This window comes from Aethalodelphis obliquidens, unplaced genomic scaffold, assembly GCF_003676395.1.
Source record: "Aethalodelphis obliquidens isolate GAN/ISIS:26980383/991018 unplaced genomic scaffold, ASM367639v1 scaffold7, whole genome shotgun sequence".
NCBI classification, from domain to species: domain Eukaryota; kingdom Metazoa; phylum Chordata; class Mammalia; order Artiodactyla; family Delphinidae; genus Aethalodelphis; species Aethalodelphis obliquidens.
In genome coordinates this window covers 65,311,060-65,326,353 of record NW_020837951.1, presented here as the reverse complement: position 1 = coordinate 65,326,353, position 15,294 = coordinate 65,311,060, and the positions used below count along the sequence as shown (strand labels likewise).

Sequence of the window (15,294 nt, the reverse complement as noted above, 5' to 3'; positions counted from 1 at the left end):
TTTAGTGATAACAGAATTTGTTATTTGAATAGGGCTTTGGTACTCATCCAGAATACTAGCAAATGCACTCTTACTTAATATTCAAATATAAGTGTTACTGACTGAACCTTGATTAAATATTTTTATACTAAATTGGTCTACTTTATGAATTCTAGACATACTTTTGAACATGAATATTCATAATTTACTGGTTTTAACTGTATCTCTTCTTTTTCTACAGGTAATGGAAATAAACTGATTAGTAATTGGGAAATCCACCCTATCATTTAAGAGATGTGTAACACCTAAATAAACATTTTTGAACCCCAGTATTAAAACAGAAATAATAATCCCTGTCGTGCCCAATTCAGAGGATTATAGTATGAAGAATATGGCATCATATATGTCAAAGTTCATTTATTCATTAAGACTAAATATGTGTTAAGCATTTTACAAAGTGTTGGAAAAAATACATTGGGAGGAATCATAAGGAGAAAATAATTCAAATGTAATATGTGGAAAGTTTCTTGAGGTCATAAATGTTTTCCATCTTTTGAGCTCTTGCTATCACTAGACACAGTGCCACATGCTTTATATTCATTATTTCATTTGAGTCTTTTGACACTCTTGTGATGTTATTGTTACCATCATTTTACAGATGGGAAAGAGGCTCGGAAGACTCATGCATTCTTTCTTCTTTTTTTTTTTTTTTTTTTTTTTTTTGCGGTACGCGGGCCTCTCACTGCTGTGGCCTCTCCCGTTGCGGAGCTTGGGACGTGCAGGCTCAGCGGCCATGGCTCACGGGCCCAGCCGCTCCGCGGTATGTGGGATCTTCCCGGACCGGGGCACAAACCCGCGTCCCCTGCATCGGCAGGCGGACTCTGAACCACTGCGCCACCAGGGAAGCCCTCATGCATTCTTTAAGTGCCTTTTAAGCACCTATTATTTGCCATTATATTTACACTGTAAGCCCAACAATATGTCACTCTGCCTTCAAGGAGCTTAAATTCTACAGGGGAAGGCAGACTTTAATCAAATAGTCACACAGATATAGGGGTGTGTGTGTGTGTGTGTATATATATATATATATATATAAAATGAATAAGTATAGATAAATATAATATTCACAACTGTGATAAGTGCTGTGACAGAAAGATCCCTTGGGGGCAGCTGCCCTGGGGAATGGAAGTAATATTTGAGTTGAAAGCTTGAAAGATGATCAGGAGTTAACAATACACAGTGGGGGGGGGGGGCAGACGGAGGGGCTCTGCCCCATGGCTGCCTGCGAGTGGGTGGAGAGCTCACACAGACCTGGAATCGGATTCCTGTGACTTCAGGGCAAGGTCCTGAATTAGCTGCATCTCAGTTTCCTCCTTTGTGAAATAAAGGGAATAACAGTACTGACCTCGTGGTATTTTCTGAGGGAGAGCTAATGTTTGTAAAGTGTTAAGCACAGTATCTGGAAAATGGCACATATCCAGTAAATCTAGCTATTATTGATAATAGGTAATAGTTTACTGTTGTAGATAAATGTTTAAATCCTACCTTTGGTAGAAGAAAAGACCAAGGCATAAAGAGGGAGAAATGGTGCTTCCCAAACCTGTTCAAGGGCTTCCTTCTGTTCTTAGGGTCTCTCCTCTGAACCCACTGCCCATGAGCTCTGACTGTCAAATCCTTGAGCACAGGGACTCTGCCATCCATTTCTGCCACTTAACACAGTACTTGGCTCCACAGTGATGGGCTTTGCGTAGTGATGATATCTGAAGCTGTAGGAGGGGATGAAATTGCCTAAGAACGAAGAGCCCGGTGGTGGGAAACACCTGTATTTATTTACAGTGGAGAGAGAGTGAGAAGCTGCTGCCAATAAACTAGGGTAGTTGGTCTCTAGAGCCCAGGAATGAAGGAGAGTTAGTGCCTTAGGTTCCCTCGGGGTCTAGGAGAACAAGGAGGCTAGAAAAGGGGACCAGATGTGATGAGAACAGTCCTCTTGGAGACAGCAGTTTCAGGACTGTGTGGGGCAGAATCCAGATTGCACAATTAAAATGTAGGTGGAAGCAGTGGGCGGTGGGTGCATGGATTTTTCTTTCAAGAAATCTATGGCAAAGCTAAGCAGAGGAATCATTACTTTAAATAAGTTGCAGGCTTAAGAAGACTTGTTCTTGTTCTTGGGGTGTTGGAAAAGCTTATCCTACTGAAATGGAGGAAAGAGTTTCAGGCACTTGCTGAAGTGGGGTCCTGGAGGTGTGGAGGGGTTGCTAGCCTGAGTTGGCCAGACCTGCATAAGGGTCCTGCATCTATAGGTGGGAATATCCTGATCAAATTGTCTTCTCTTTTCCTGGTGTCCCCTTTCTGTCACCTCGTTATCGCCACTGAATTTTCTGTAGTCATGAATGCCCGGCAGTGGGTGGGAAGTACTCATATACTAGCTACGTGAAGAAATGGATGTGCTCACCAAAATGAAAGCTTCACCATCTCTGCTCTTCCCAGCTCTCTCCTTGTAAAGTGTGTACGTTTTTGAGGCTTAACTGGCTTTAATAGTTTTATGATAATTTATTTTTTTGAAGTGTGGGTGAGTTGGCAAGTGATCACATTGGTTCTGTTTTGTTGTGAATAAATAGTACGTCAAACTTTTATGCCGTTTCAAAAATGTTACTTAGAATAAAACTTCCTTTGAAGCCACAATAGTCTCATACTCAAAATATTTATTTAGACCATATTGTTTAAATATATATAATTCCCTTAAGGAACAATTGTAGTCTATATAAATCTGAATTGAAAACAAATAGACCTTCTGGAAGTCATAGAAATACAAAATGGATATTCCAGTGCTCAAGTGTTTATATACAAAAGGAGCTGGGGTGTTCCAATGTTTGTATGTTTAGGTACAAAAAGGGTAAAATTATGAAAAAGGAAAAGGATGATGATCTGAAAAGTTTAATTCCCAAATGTGCCAGATGTATAAAGTTATTTAGGAAGAGAAAAATATTTGAATCATAAACTAGTTCTCAGTAAATGAATGAATAGTTCAATCAGTAAATAAATAAATATACCTAAAATAAAGCAAATCTACAGTCTCTTAATTTGTTTTGTCCTGAATATAGCTATAATTAAAATCGACGAAAGTATGTTTTAAACACAATGTGAAGTGAGGCTATTTTTGTTAAATAACTGTCAAATCAAAATGATCAAATCAGTGATTTAAAATATGTATGTTTTTCGTGCTGGAGTTAACATGTAGTCCTTGAGAGATAGTCATTGTTAGTTTTGATCATTCCTTAGTTTGGTAAAGCAGAGGCGACTTTTTTTTCCTTAGTGTTTATGAAAGATTCTGTTATCGCACTTCAGATTATATAAATATTTTAATGTCAATGTGGTTGCTGCATCTGAATTTATAATTGGATAGTTTGTAAGGTGCCTTGTTTTTAGTAGAAACACTGCCCTCTAAACTGTTGTTGTTTTGTTTTCTGTTACCATAGTACAATCAAATTGTGAGTTCATTAATGAACACGCCATTTAAAGAAGCTCTTTCTAACCTGGAATGTTCTGACGTATTGCTCAGTCAGTTAAACTATTGAAGTTGACACAAGAAATTTGGGGAGAAACATTTCCCCTTCTAACCTTCAACTACATATATTATTCTTGCGTAGTCAGCATTTCCTTTGCTGCCCCTATTTCTTACTACTATTTCCTTTCATCACTAATACATACAGCAAAGTTTTACAACCTAATAATATGTAATTGGACTATTGACATTGGAAGAAAGGCCCTGAAATATCAGGCAGATGATACACCTGAGTGTTTTTCTTACCGTAATAGAGGAGCAAACTAGGGTTGGAGGTGAAGCAAGAGAGGAGTCTAGGCAAGGACTCTATTGGAAACTGAACAGGGACCTATAGATTTGATGTTCATTAACAAAAGAGAAATATTTTAAACTTGCCTGATCTAAAGCATGGGGAGCAGTCAAAGCCCATTCAGTCTTACTCTCTGTAAATGGAGTTTGTCCCAACCACGTTAACAATGTCTAAAATACTGTCTGTTACAAATGAGACAGTTTATATAAAAATCCAGCTGGTTCCAGGAACATGAACGTCTGGAGCTGTGTAAGTGAGAGTAGCTTTCAGGCCCAGCACTGCAGTTTCAGGTAGCCCTGTACCTCTCCCCCACCCCACCCCCCAAATCAGTAATTATTGATTGCATCTACAGCTGTAGAGAGGTCTTTTCCTGGCAGTTCAGGTAGTTACAGTAGATGGTTAATCTGAATGATCGGACTAAATCCCTTCTGTCTTCAGAACTGCCATGCAAGTTAGAACTAAATGTATGAGATAAATTTATTAACTGTAGTCTAGGAGCATAGGTTGGCTTTAGCACTGTTCTCAAGCATAGGTTCTTAATCTATCAAAAGTTACACTTCATTAATGCTAATTTTCTGTGGATTCGCTTTATAATGTAAACCGGGGAGATGATTTTTTAAAGTGCTTGTAAAGAAATGAAAGGTTTGTGAGTGTGTCTTTCAGTTTTCTAAGATATAGGTGAGTTGTTCCAAGTATCAAATATTCACATAAATGTCTTTTCCTGTTCTACATCTGATCTAAAAACAAATGTAAACTTAATCTCTTACATCATCATTAAAAAAAAAATGGGGGTTGTTTTGCATTTTTCAAAATAGGAATGAAAATGGACTTGATATATCAAGGGGGAAACAAACAAGGAATTGGGAAGTGACAAATGATGCCAGAAATATGCCAGGTGTTATTGGGCCAACAGGAATATCTCTCAAAATGTGTCTGAAAGATTAATAAAACATTTAAACGAAACACTGCAGAAGAAAAGTAATATTCTAATAATATTACTTGTATATCATGTTTTCCTCGGAACAACATTTCGTTTGAACATTATTGTATGAGAGTGTATTTTTTTGCACTGTTGCCAGGTGGATGAACTTAAATGTGCCTGTTTGGTAGCAACAATATTTTTTTCTCTTTCGGGTCCCTGGTGTTTCAGATCCAGCATCTTGTATAGTATGTAATCCTTTACTCTTATACTACTCGGGCTATGCTTCTCATTTAAAGCTCACCTATGAATGGCGTGAAACATTCTATTAGTGAATCAGTGTTGTTTTCTAATATGTTTTGGTAAGAGATTTTGATGGTTTCAAAATTTATTTTTAAAACTCTCCGGGCCCCTAAAGCCGTTAAAAATGGGAAGTGGGTGTTATTATTAAAATGGTGAAGAAATATGGTACCTTTGAACAGATGCTGATCTCTTTTCCTCCTCTCCTTTGCAGGCCATCCGCTGCACACTGGTGAACTGCACGTGTGAATGTTTCCAGCCGGGGAAGATTAACCTGAGGACTTGCGATCAGTGTAAACATGGCTGGGTGGCACATGGTGAGGAAAATCTGGACTTTTCTTCCCGTTCTTGTTATGTTCGTGTGAGCGTGCCTTAATTTTTTTTTTTTAGAGCTGTCACTGGCCTAGAGAAGAGAGGGGTCAGCTGTGCTCCAAGTGTTAGTTCCCGTGCAGCCTGCAGCTCCCAAATTGCATATTCTCGGCTCCAAGAAGTAAGGCCAGGCGGGCAGCTCTCAGCAGCAGGGCGAGATGTTTATAGGACAGTTGGGTTCTGAGTGAACATAGCAGCAGCCAGCAAGCACCAGGCCCGATGGAAACTCAAACATACCACAGTTGGCCTTTCAGGGCCTGGACCTCAGAGGGGAGCTGGCAAGTCCTCTTTGCTTGAGGAGAACTCCTCCATGACTGCTCAGCCTTGTCATCTGCGTTCGGGGCAGAGTTTATCCTCCCAGATGTTAAATTCTGTATGGTCTAAGGTGGGTGAGAGAGTGAACGGGAACATTATTTGGCTGGTATCTGAAAAAAAATAATCCGTAAATACCGTCTTTCAGCGTGCCCGGGGATTGGAGGAGGCTGGCCCTGGTGGAGGGTGAGCTCTGCATAGGTGTGTGTTCGGGGCGAGGGTGACCGGGGGCCGAGGCGGGAAGGGTGGAGGCTCTTTGCCAGATGCACAGAGCTGTCCCATCCGTGGGCCTTCACTGAGCATTTAACGTGTTCTTCTGTCTGGTTTATGTTTTTGACGTTGAGGCGAAAGGAGACTTGCAAATAAGCAGGGACTTTACGTTAGTTTTCTTCACTTCCTAGGCTGTATAATTTTAAAGGATAGGTAATGTTTATAGAAGAAATCCTGGCTTGAGATTTTTTTGACAGCCTGGGGGAGTGGCTCTTAAGTGGACATATTCTTCATTCCCAAGCAGTGCCAAATATCCAGTGGGTTGTATTTTTTTAAATGTCGTGTTATTCTAGCAAGATCTGAGGGAACGACACCGGACCATGCCTTGAGATGCATTTAATTTATCATGTGTCTTGCTTGTTGGGGCACGTAGGTTGGTGTTATGGGGCCATTTCAGCCGTGTTTCTGTGAGGGAGAGAGAAGAGGTGTATCGAGTAGTATGGGGGGAGCACACTGGAAGGCGTGTGCCTGAGACACAGAGCCACAATCCTCCAGTGCCTCCAGGGATGGAACTTGTTCCTGCTTTATTAACAAGACCAAAATCTGTAACAACTCTCAGTCCAGTTTTGAACCACACTTGAGCTGCTGTTGCTTTTGTGGTCTGTGCAAGTGACTGCGTTCGATGACTTTTTCTCCCTTCCTGCATGAGTTTGCTCGGGCTGCCATAACAAAATGCCACCGACTGGGCAGCTTAAACATCAGAAATTTATTTTCTCATGGTTCTGAAGGGCCGGAAGTCCCATATCAGGGCGGTGTCATTCTGAGGCCTGTCTTACTGGCTTGCAGATGGCTGCCGTCTCGCTGTGTCCTCACATGATCTTTGCTCTGTGAGGCACACCCCTGGTGTCTCTGTGCACCCAGATTCCTCTTCTTAGTCAGATTGGATGAGGGGGCCACCCTAAGGGCCTCATTTTAATCTAATCACCTCTTGAAGAAAGGCCCTCTCTCCAAATACAGTCACATTCTGAAGGACTGGGGATGAAGGCTTCAACAGATGAATTTGGGGGAGGGGGAACACAATTCAGTTTATAACACTTCCCAAGTATCCTTCTTTCCCTCAGTAAGTATTGGCTCTGCCAGATAACAGCTTATGTCCCAAGCCCATCAAGGATCCTGGAGGCAGTGCGGGGCCAAATTCTGGCTCTACAACTTTGATGACATGTCGCTCAGCACCTCTGCATCTGAGCTTTCTTAACTGTAATAAGAGGGTTAATGACATCCACCTTGTAAGATTATTGTGAGCATTGACGATAAACTATATGAAGCCTTTAAAATAAATTATACATGTTAAAAGCAACAAACTGGACAACACATGAGCAATAAGGGGGTGGGGAGGGTCCAGTCATTAAACAAAGGACTTTTCATTCATTCCCTCTCATTTTTTCCAAAGCCATCTTGTGTTACCATCATCTGTCTACTGTGGTAGCCTTGTGAGTATAAAAGTTTACTGTGTCACCAGTTTATTTTATCTGTCTAACTTCCACGTGCATATTACATTAGTAGTGTAATGGGGGGAAAAAGCAATATTTCTTCCTTCTTGAACAACATAAATTATCCCCAGCCAGTGGTTGTTTCTAAGATTTTCTGAGGGATGTGGTTTTTCCCTAAACTTGAATGAGGTATTTCTGTTACATCAGACTCGGCCTTTCCTACCGTGTCATTAGAAATTCTGTGTTTCTGGTATATTAATTGTGAAGTTTCTCAGATCTAACTTTTCCTCACCACTACTATCACCTTGACCTCTTTTCCCCCGCAAGGGAGACATATCTGTATACAACTCAAAATATGTACACGCCGATATACAGATCTCACTCTTCCCCCATTCAGTAGGACAAATATGACAGAGAGGGTCTGGCTCCTAGCTTTTGAGTTGGCAGTGGGATGAGAGCACCCACTCTTTTTGCCCTTAGCATTTCAACTAATTGCTTCACTCTCTCCCCCTGCACAGAAAACCCTGAAATCGTGTCTCCAGTTATTTCTGCTCAGAGCTGTGAGATACAGCAGTCTTCCTGGCTGCCTTACTCAGTACAATATCCTATGTGTGGGACAAGGAGAAAGTGACTTGTTTTTTCTACTATGTGATTTTTCTGTGAAAGTAGATGGAACAGCAAGCCTACCAAAATACATCTCATGGCATCATTTCATCATAGCCCTGAACACACTCCGCGTGTAATTGTACCATAAAAAAATTAATATTTGCCGTTAAAAATAACTAAATGCCCAAATCAGGGTTTCTCTACAAAACGATGAATTTTTAGAAATTTGTTGGCCTCTTTTGAATTAATGTCTTACTATATCTTCTTTGTTATCAGCATCTTCAGTTTCTTCCTAAGATGTAGGATTTCGTGGGTTATTATATATTTATTCATACACACACAGTCTCACACAGTCACTTCATAGCTTTATAGATTGCTTCTTAAATCTGCTTGAACTGTTGACATTAGTTGCTTTACAAAAATCTTAAGATGTTTTGAAAAGTGAAAAGGAGTAATTAATTCATCATACTGTAACACCTGAATTTTGCAATTACTCACTGGGCCTTGGTGCTGTTCACAAATTACTTCCTTGAAATCTTAGCACCATTGAGATAAAGAGGGGGGAACCCAAAAATGACTCCTTGATTACCAGTAGGTATTTCCCACTGAATTAATAAAGGATTTCCTGCTCTTTTTCCCCATTAAGGAATTTCAGCTCCTGCACTTTGAAAGCAGGGCTTTATTGAATTTAACATTATTTAAAACAAGCTCTTTGGGGATATAGGATGTCCATACCAACAGTGTATAATAACCTGGAGTTTCTAATTTTGTCATATTTCACAGTCTTCAGTTGAAGGACTCCAGCATACTGCCACTTAATTCACTTAACAACTGTATTTTTTTCCTTCCTCTGTTTGCATTGTCTTTTCTATGCTTTTCCTTCATTTGCCTAAAATTATCAGAGTGAGTCTTGAAAACATTAAAAAAAAACACATTTCCTGCAAGTTTAATTTTTCTTGGTTCAACATTGCCAAAATAAGGTATCAGCGTAAGAGCAGTAATGGGCTTCTTTACTGGTGACATAAATGTTTGTGTCAGTAGAAATTCAGTAGGTGGCATTTTGACCCTTTCCCACCATACTAGGGTAGTAATTCTACTGTTCAGAGAATTGAAGCTTCAGCCAAAGATTTTACATAGCCTACAAATTAGCAAATCTTACTAGTATACTGAGTTGTGAAGGGGTGGGAGGAAGTGTACTTTGTAGCTACTCATCATTCTCCTCTGAGGACCCTGCTTCCAGTGAGAAGTATAACTAATCGGACTCTCTTGCCTTTGGGATAAACTGGAGGTGGGGTGTAAAGGGCGAGGGCTACTGTACTAAACCATTTTTATTATTTGTTGTTTGCAAATTAGTTTTAATGTCTATAGTCTAGATGATGACTTTATTTCGAAACCAGTAAGATGAATAAAGTAGTACAAGTGTTAAAAAGTAAACTATATTCTAAATGATTTTCAGAAACATTTAATGATAATCCAGGCCAACTGGAAAATTACTGTTTAAAAAAAAACATGATGGGATATGTTTGATTTGATAAAAGAGGTGGGCAGATTTTAGAAAAGTAATTTATTTAGAATTTTTTTCCTTGGCTAGCTCAGTAATTTTTACTTCTGACGAAGACCACTTGCTAAAACTCCTTTTTAACAACAACAACAAAAAAATTCATTGTTTCTTGGGATGTCCAGTAAGCATTTGTCAAGGATAGAGCCTTGATGAATAAAAACTATATTGTATAGGTTAATGAACCCCACGGTAGCTTTCTTGGTGCAAATTATTTTCTTTATAGAATACTTTGACTTTAAATACTTTATTTACTCAGCAAGCCAGCTGTTTTCCTGCCAGTGTTCAAACTATTCAGATTTTTTAAATGTAAAATGAGCAGGCTTGGCCTGTCATCTGGATCATCAATGAAGAGATATTTATTAAACATACATCATATGTAAAGTATTGTACCAGGTATGCTTTGGTTCTTCAATTCTGTGCCACAGGAAATGGTGAGCAGTATAAAGTTAATTTAGTGTCATCTACCAACCAGCTTTATGGTTTAATATACTGTAAGACTTAATATTCATATAATCCGTTAATTTCAAGCCTTTCTTTTTTGTAGTTCACTGGAAGTCATTTTTCTCTTTTTTCTCGGCATCGTTGAATTTGAATTCCCAGCTCTTTACTTGATATGTCTTATCAGAGCAGGGCTATTTATAGAGACACTCACCCGAATAGAAAACATAGGACATCCCGTTAAATTTGAATTTCAGGTAAACAGCGAATAATTTTCTAGTATAAACATGTACCTTGCAAATTTAGCTGAGTAGTCCTGTGTTTTTATGTTCTAAATCTGGCAAGCTGATACCTAAAAGAAAACCCTAGTTAGGCTTAATTTGCATAATTAAGTCCTAAATCAGGGCCATCGGTTCTGAGCATTCTGTAATCAAAAACCTTTTGATCATGTCCATCCTACATTTAGAATCACAAGATCGCAAATCTGTAAACTATTCTGTTTACAGTTTCCTGAGATTTGTTGGCTGCTCGGTACTTTGTAAGGATTTAAGCGGGGTAGACAAAAACCAGTAATTTTTCATTTTATCCCATGAAAGGTCACATGTCTTTATTACTTGTCCCAGGCTGTGCTCTTCTTATGAATTGTCTGAACATCTGTGAAAGTAGTTTATCCCCAACTGGTAGTTCTGTAATATTCTCCCTGACCAGTCCAAGAGCCAGTGTAACTAAGTATACGCTTTCCTTTTCCATTCTCTTTTCTTTGCTAGTCTTCTCCTCTTCCCAACCCCGATAGAAGTCTATTATCAAAAGCAATAAAGCATGGCATTTCTCTGACATCATGCTCATTCTGAGTAACACAGCAACAGTTTCTATATGATCATTTGTAAATTTGTCAAGCGTAAGAGAGGAGGGTGAATAAAACGGAGTGTCCTCTGACAAAGGAAAATAATGCTCGCAGATATTAACCTGCAAGAAAGCCCTGCCTCCCTCTTACTGACCTGGAGACTGTCCTAACAAGAGTGAATTTTGCTTTGGGAGAGAATTGTTGCAGAGGGGTATTTAGGATTAGATGAAAAAACGTAAGAAAGGTCCTAGCTGGAAACCTCAGCACAGGGAAATAAATGCAGGCTTCGCCGTGGCAGAGTAAGAACCTGATCCTTTGGGAAGAGGTAGGTGGCCATGCTCCTAGGGCTTTGCTTAGAAACACGAGGATAGAAACCCCACAGTTCTCTTCCCCTGGTGCACTGGTTTGGAAAAGGTGGGAGTTCATGGAGTATCTGCTTAACAGAATGTGTCTTTCTAGAAGACTTAGTTCTTCCCGGTTGTGACACTGAAACCTGGCTCGCCTAGCTGCAGAATTCTCTTTTAGTCAGGGAAACCAACTTCTAGCTGCCTCCTGGCTCTGGGGGGGCCAGGAGGGTCCTGCTCTCTCCATGGATGAGGTCCTTGAACATCTCTCCACTTATTTTTATTTTAGAGAGCAAACACAAGGCCACTTTCCTGCCTGGCACAAGAGCCTTCTTTGCTTGACCTGAGGGCACCGTGCCCTCTTCTGCTTCTCTCCCTTACTCCCTGATCACCGCTGATAAGCTTGAAAGGGAGGACATCCTCACAAATGTGACGGTTTGCTGCTTCATTCATGGCATTAACTATATTCTTATTGTGTCCCTGAGCTGCTTGTTTTGAGTTGTTTCTCAGTCTGCCCACCTTTGGGACGGTGCTTTGAACTCCCTCAATTTTTTTTTTTTTTTTAATCACCACACAAACAGTGCCTCCCCTTCAAAGTCCTGGGCTCTCTGCCTGTTAGCTCCTCAGATGTTGTTTTCTAGCTCCATCTTGTTCAGATGGAAACATACGGCGGATCTGGTAAATCCTGGGCTCTAAAGTGTACAGTGCCAGTCCCCTGCTAAGGACTTTCTAGGGAGGATCTTGAGATTGAAACCTACAGAGCTGGAGCCTCAGGGTCTGAAGAAGCTTCAGGTACGCAAATGGGAGGCGTGAGAGAAAAGGAGGTAAAAGTGCAGCTCTGTGTAGGTTCGCATCCTGCCTCTACCACCTGCCATCAGTAGAACCTTGGCCAGGTTACATAACCTCTGTATTCTCATCTGTGAAATGTGGATAATGATAGTGCCTAGTTTGCAGGGTTCTTTCTGGCATTAAATGAGATAATCTACTTAATAAGTGTCAGTTGTTATTTCTAAATTCTTACAGAAGTAAAGCTTCAACCTTGAGAACATGACAGACACATTTTATTGTGGTCGAAATGGTTAAAAGTTGGGTGTGTTCAGGCCAGTGGTCGAATCCCATCTCAGTCTCTAGTTAGTTAGCCCCAGTTCTTTTATCTGTAAGCTCAAATAATAATAGGAATGTACCTGAATAGCACAGTGAAGTTTTGAGGAGGGTTAAATGAAGAAGTGGACTGATTATTGATTATACTCTCTAGAGCCTCATGAATTTCTTCAGTGTCCAGTGCTGGAGTGAGGTCACCAGTTCCTTTGGCTGTGAGACCAGCTGTTCCTAGGGTGATCTTGTTTTCCCCAGCAAATCCAGTTTAGCTTCATACCTTCCATCTCCCCTAAAATGTCATGTGAGCCCATATTTGAATAGAAGTCCAAAACCCTTTCTCCCCGCAAAGTCACATTTTAAGAAGTGCACATCAGTTGAGATGAATTGTAGGGTTGCTTATCTGTTGAAAATCCAAAACCCAGAAGTAAACGAATTTTAGACAGGGTGAAGGCTACTTGTGCCTATTTTCACACCTGTATTCTTGCATGTGAAGTGCTTTGATGGGCTAACCACTTTATCATTTTATTGCACTTTATTACATCATAAATTTTTATATCTTGCTAACGATCCTACAGGAAGCTTAATTGTTTATAAGAACATCTTAGTTAACTGGAGTTCACCAGGTTAAGCAGAACACAAATTGAAGGGGTTATAAATGAAACATACTCAGTTCCTCTCATTTTAGTCAGGATGCTCTGTTCAGATAATGGGGAGATGCTGCTGGGTCAGAAGGACCCAGGATGCCTCAGCAGTACTCTCAACCATTCTTCCTCCTATTGTGTCATAGTGATGACTTCTTCTAAGTGTGGGTCCCCCCATACCCCCTCTCCACCCCTAACCCCCACATTTGAAGAGTAAAATCGCTGGATGAGATGCATGTGGTATTTCAGAGAAATTCTGACTTGTATTCTGGGAGGCATAAAACGTTGTCTGTGCAACTCATTCCTTACCAGGTGTTGCCTTCTGGGAGGGTAGAAGTTTGTAACTCTTTCAGAAGCTTGAGTTAATCTGTTATGAGTGAGCAGATAGCTAAAGCGTTGTATAGGAAATAATTAAAGCAGTTACTGCCACAACTGTATAGACTTGTAAGCAATACCTGTTAAGGGGCCCAGTAGTAAGGTCCCTCTCTCCTTAGAGCTGTTCCTTGATACACAGGGAAATCCCTCCTTTGGCCTCTAGGTCTCCCAGCCTGGTTGTATGGTCAGGTGATCCTACAAAAGCAAGTGCAGACCCAATTAATTGAAAGGACAGCCTTGCTGGGCCTTAAGTTCAACTGGCCACAGAATGCAAAGGCAACTGTAAACCTGGCTTTCCAAAAAGGAAGCCACCATTTTGGATCTGAGCACTTGAGATGTGGTTAGTCCCAACTGAGATAAGTTGTAAGTGTAAAGTGTACACTGAAATTTAGAAATGTAATCTTAAAAAAAAAAAGAATGTAAAATAGCTCATTGAGAATCATTTTTATATTGTCTACATATTGGTAAAATTTTTATGTATTGGGTTAGATAAAATATATTTTTTAAAATTAGTTTCATTGTTCATTTTTTGCTTTTGAAATGAGATTAGAGAAATTTAAAATTATGTATGTGACTTGAATTATATTTCTATTAGGCATGGCTATTCTAGGTCCTTGGTGTGAGATAAATGTATTTGGAGGACCGAAGCTTAGGTTAAACTGGTTTGCTGGTAGAGTAGTTAAAACTGGTGTGAGAATCCTAGAATCCCAAATTCTGGCTCCTGTCCTTTCACTCAGTCCTTCGTGCTTTCACAACTGCTGCGCTATTGATCATGTCTGCTCTTTCCTCTGCCCTGGTCATCAGGGAAGCTGGACCTGTTCGCCCCCAGGAGCAATTAAGTGTTACCTTCTGTATACTCTCAGAATACTTCACTGAGACCAGAAGGGTAGTTTCTGTAATACTGATCCCTCCACTAGCTTGGGACCTCAGGAAAAGCACTTCTTCATCTCTAGGTGCTGATACCCATTGTAGCATCTCCCACCTGAGAGAACACATGGAACAAAGGCTTATGGGAACCTCCTACGTGTATCTAAAAGTCTCTGATTCCTAACTGCCAGGTTCTTTTCCAGCAACCTCTTCCCATTTTAAGTAGTAAACATAGCCTGCAACCCCCTGCCTTTAGTCCTGTTTCTGCGTTTCTCTTTTTCAGCCCTCACTCTTTTTTCATCTCTGCTGTTTCCCCCTGTGTCTTCGGACAAAACAAGCGAAAGGTAGGTGGAAGGTTTTAATAGCCTAACCAACCAAGAAGTAAACTTTAGAGAAGTTAAATTTGTTTGATCATTAACACATGTTGGCATTTTTGTTTTATTCAGAAGATGTGGTCTTGAGTGAAGTATTTTTCACTTCTATTTAGTAGTTCTTCAGTACTCCTTTGCCTGCAAAAATCTGAGGGTAAGAAATTCCCCCCTCCCCCCTTTTGGCTATTCATGTTTTCCACTATCAGTAAAAATTTAAAAACAAATCAGCCTCTCACATAAAAGAAAACACCTGTTTGGCATGGAGAAATTGGCCAGGGAAGTCTTTTTCCTGACAGGCCAAAAGCGACCATCACAGGGCCCCTTATTAAAAAAAAAAAAAAAAAAAAAAAGTCATTTTTTTTCTTTATTTCATGTGAGCATTGGCAGAAACTCTGACAAGCAGTTCTTCATATTTTATTATGTTCTTGTCTGCAGAATCTCTGTCAGGCAAAAACCTTGTCAGCGGAAAACCTGTCGTAGGATCAGAGGAGACAAAAACAGGTGTCACATAGGCAGTCAAAACTGAAGGAAAAAAGAGATTAGGCTAAAGAGAGAAAGGCAGACAATTACATTAATGCCATTGCTTTTATCTTATAGATGTGTGTTATTATCTCGGGGTGCTGAGTGCGCAATTGCCTCAAAGAAAAGTAGACAGGAGACAAGGGGAAACTTGATAGTTATTAGCTGAAGAGGCAGTGTGTCAAAGCTGGATGGGGTTC

At 40.2% G+C, this 15,294-nt stretch overlaps 1 protein-coding gene across 15 annotated transcripts in view; it reads left to right on the top strand.

Moving 5' to 3' along the window:
* The window catches only part of BNC2 (basonuclin zinc finger protein 2), a 429,908-nt gene that overhangs the window by 266,343 nt on the left and 148,271 nt on the right, over positions 1–15,294 (top strand). For all 15 annotated transcript variants that reach the window (XM_027105914.1, XM_027105904.1, XM_027105903.1 and 12 more), the window contains one exon: positions 5,264–5,366. In XM_027105914.1, coding sequence (XP_026961715.1) covers positions 5,264–5,366 — 103 coding nt within the window. The remainder of the gene's footprint in view (positions 1–5,263; positions 5,367–15,294) is intronic.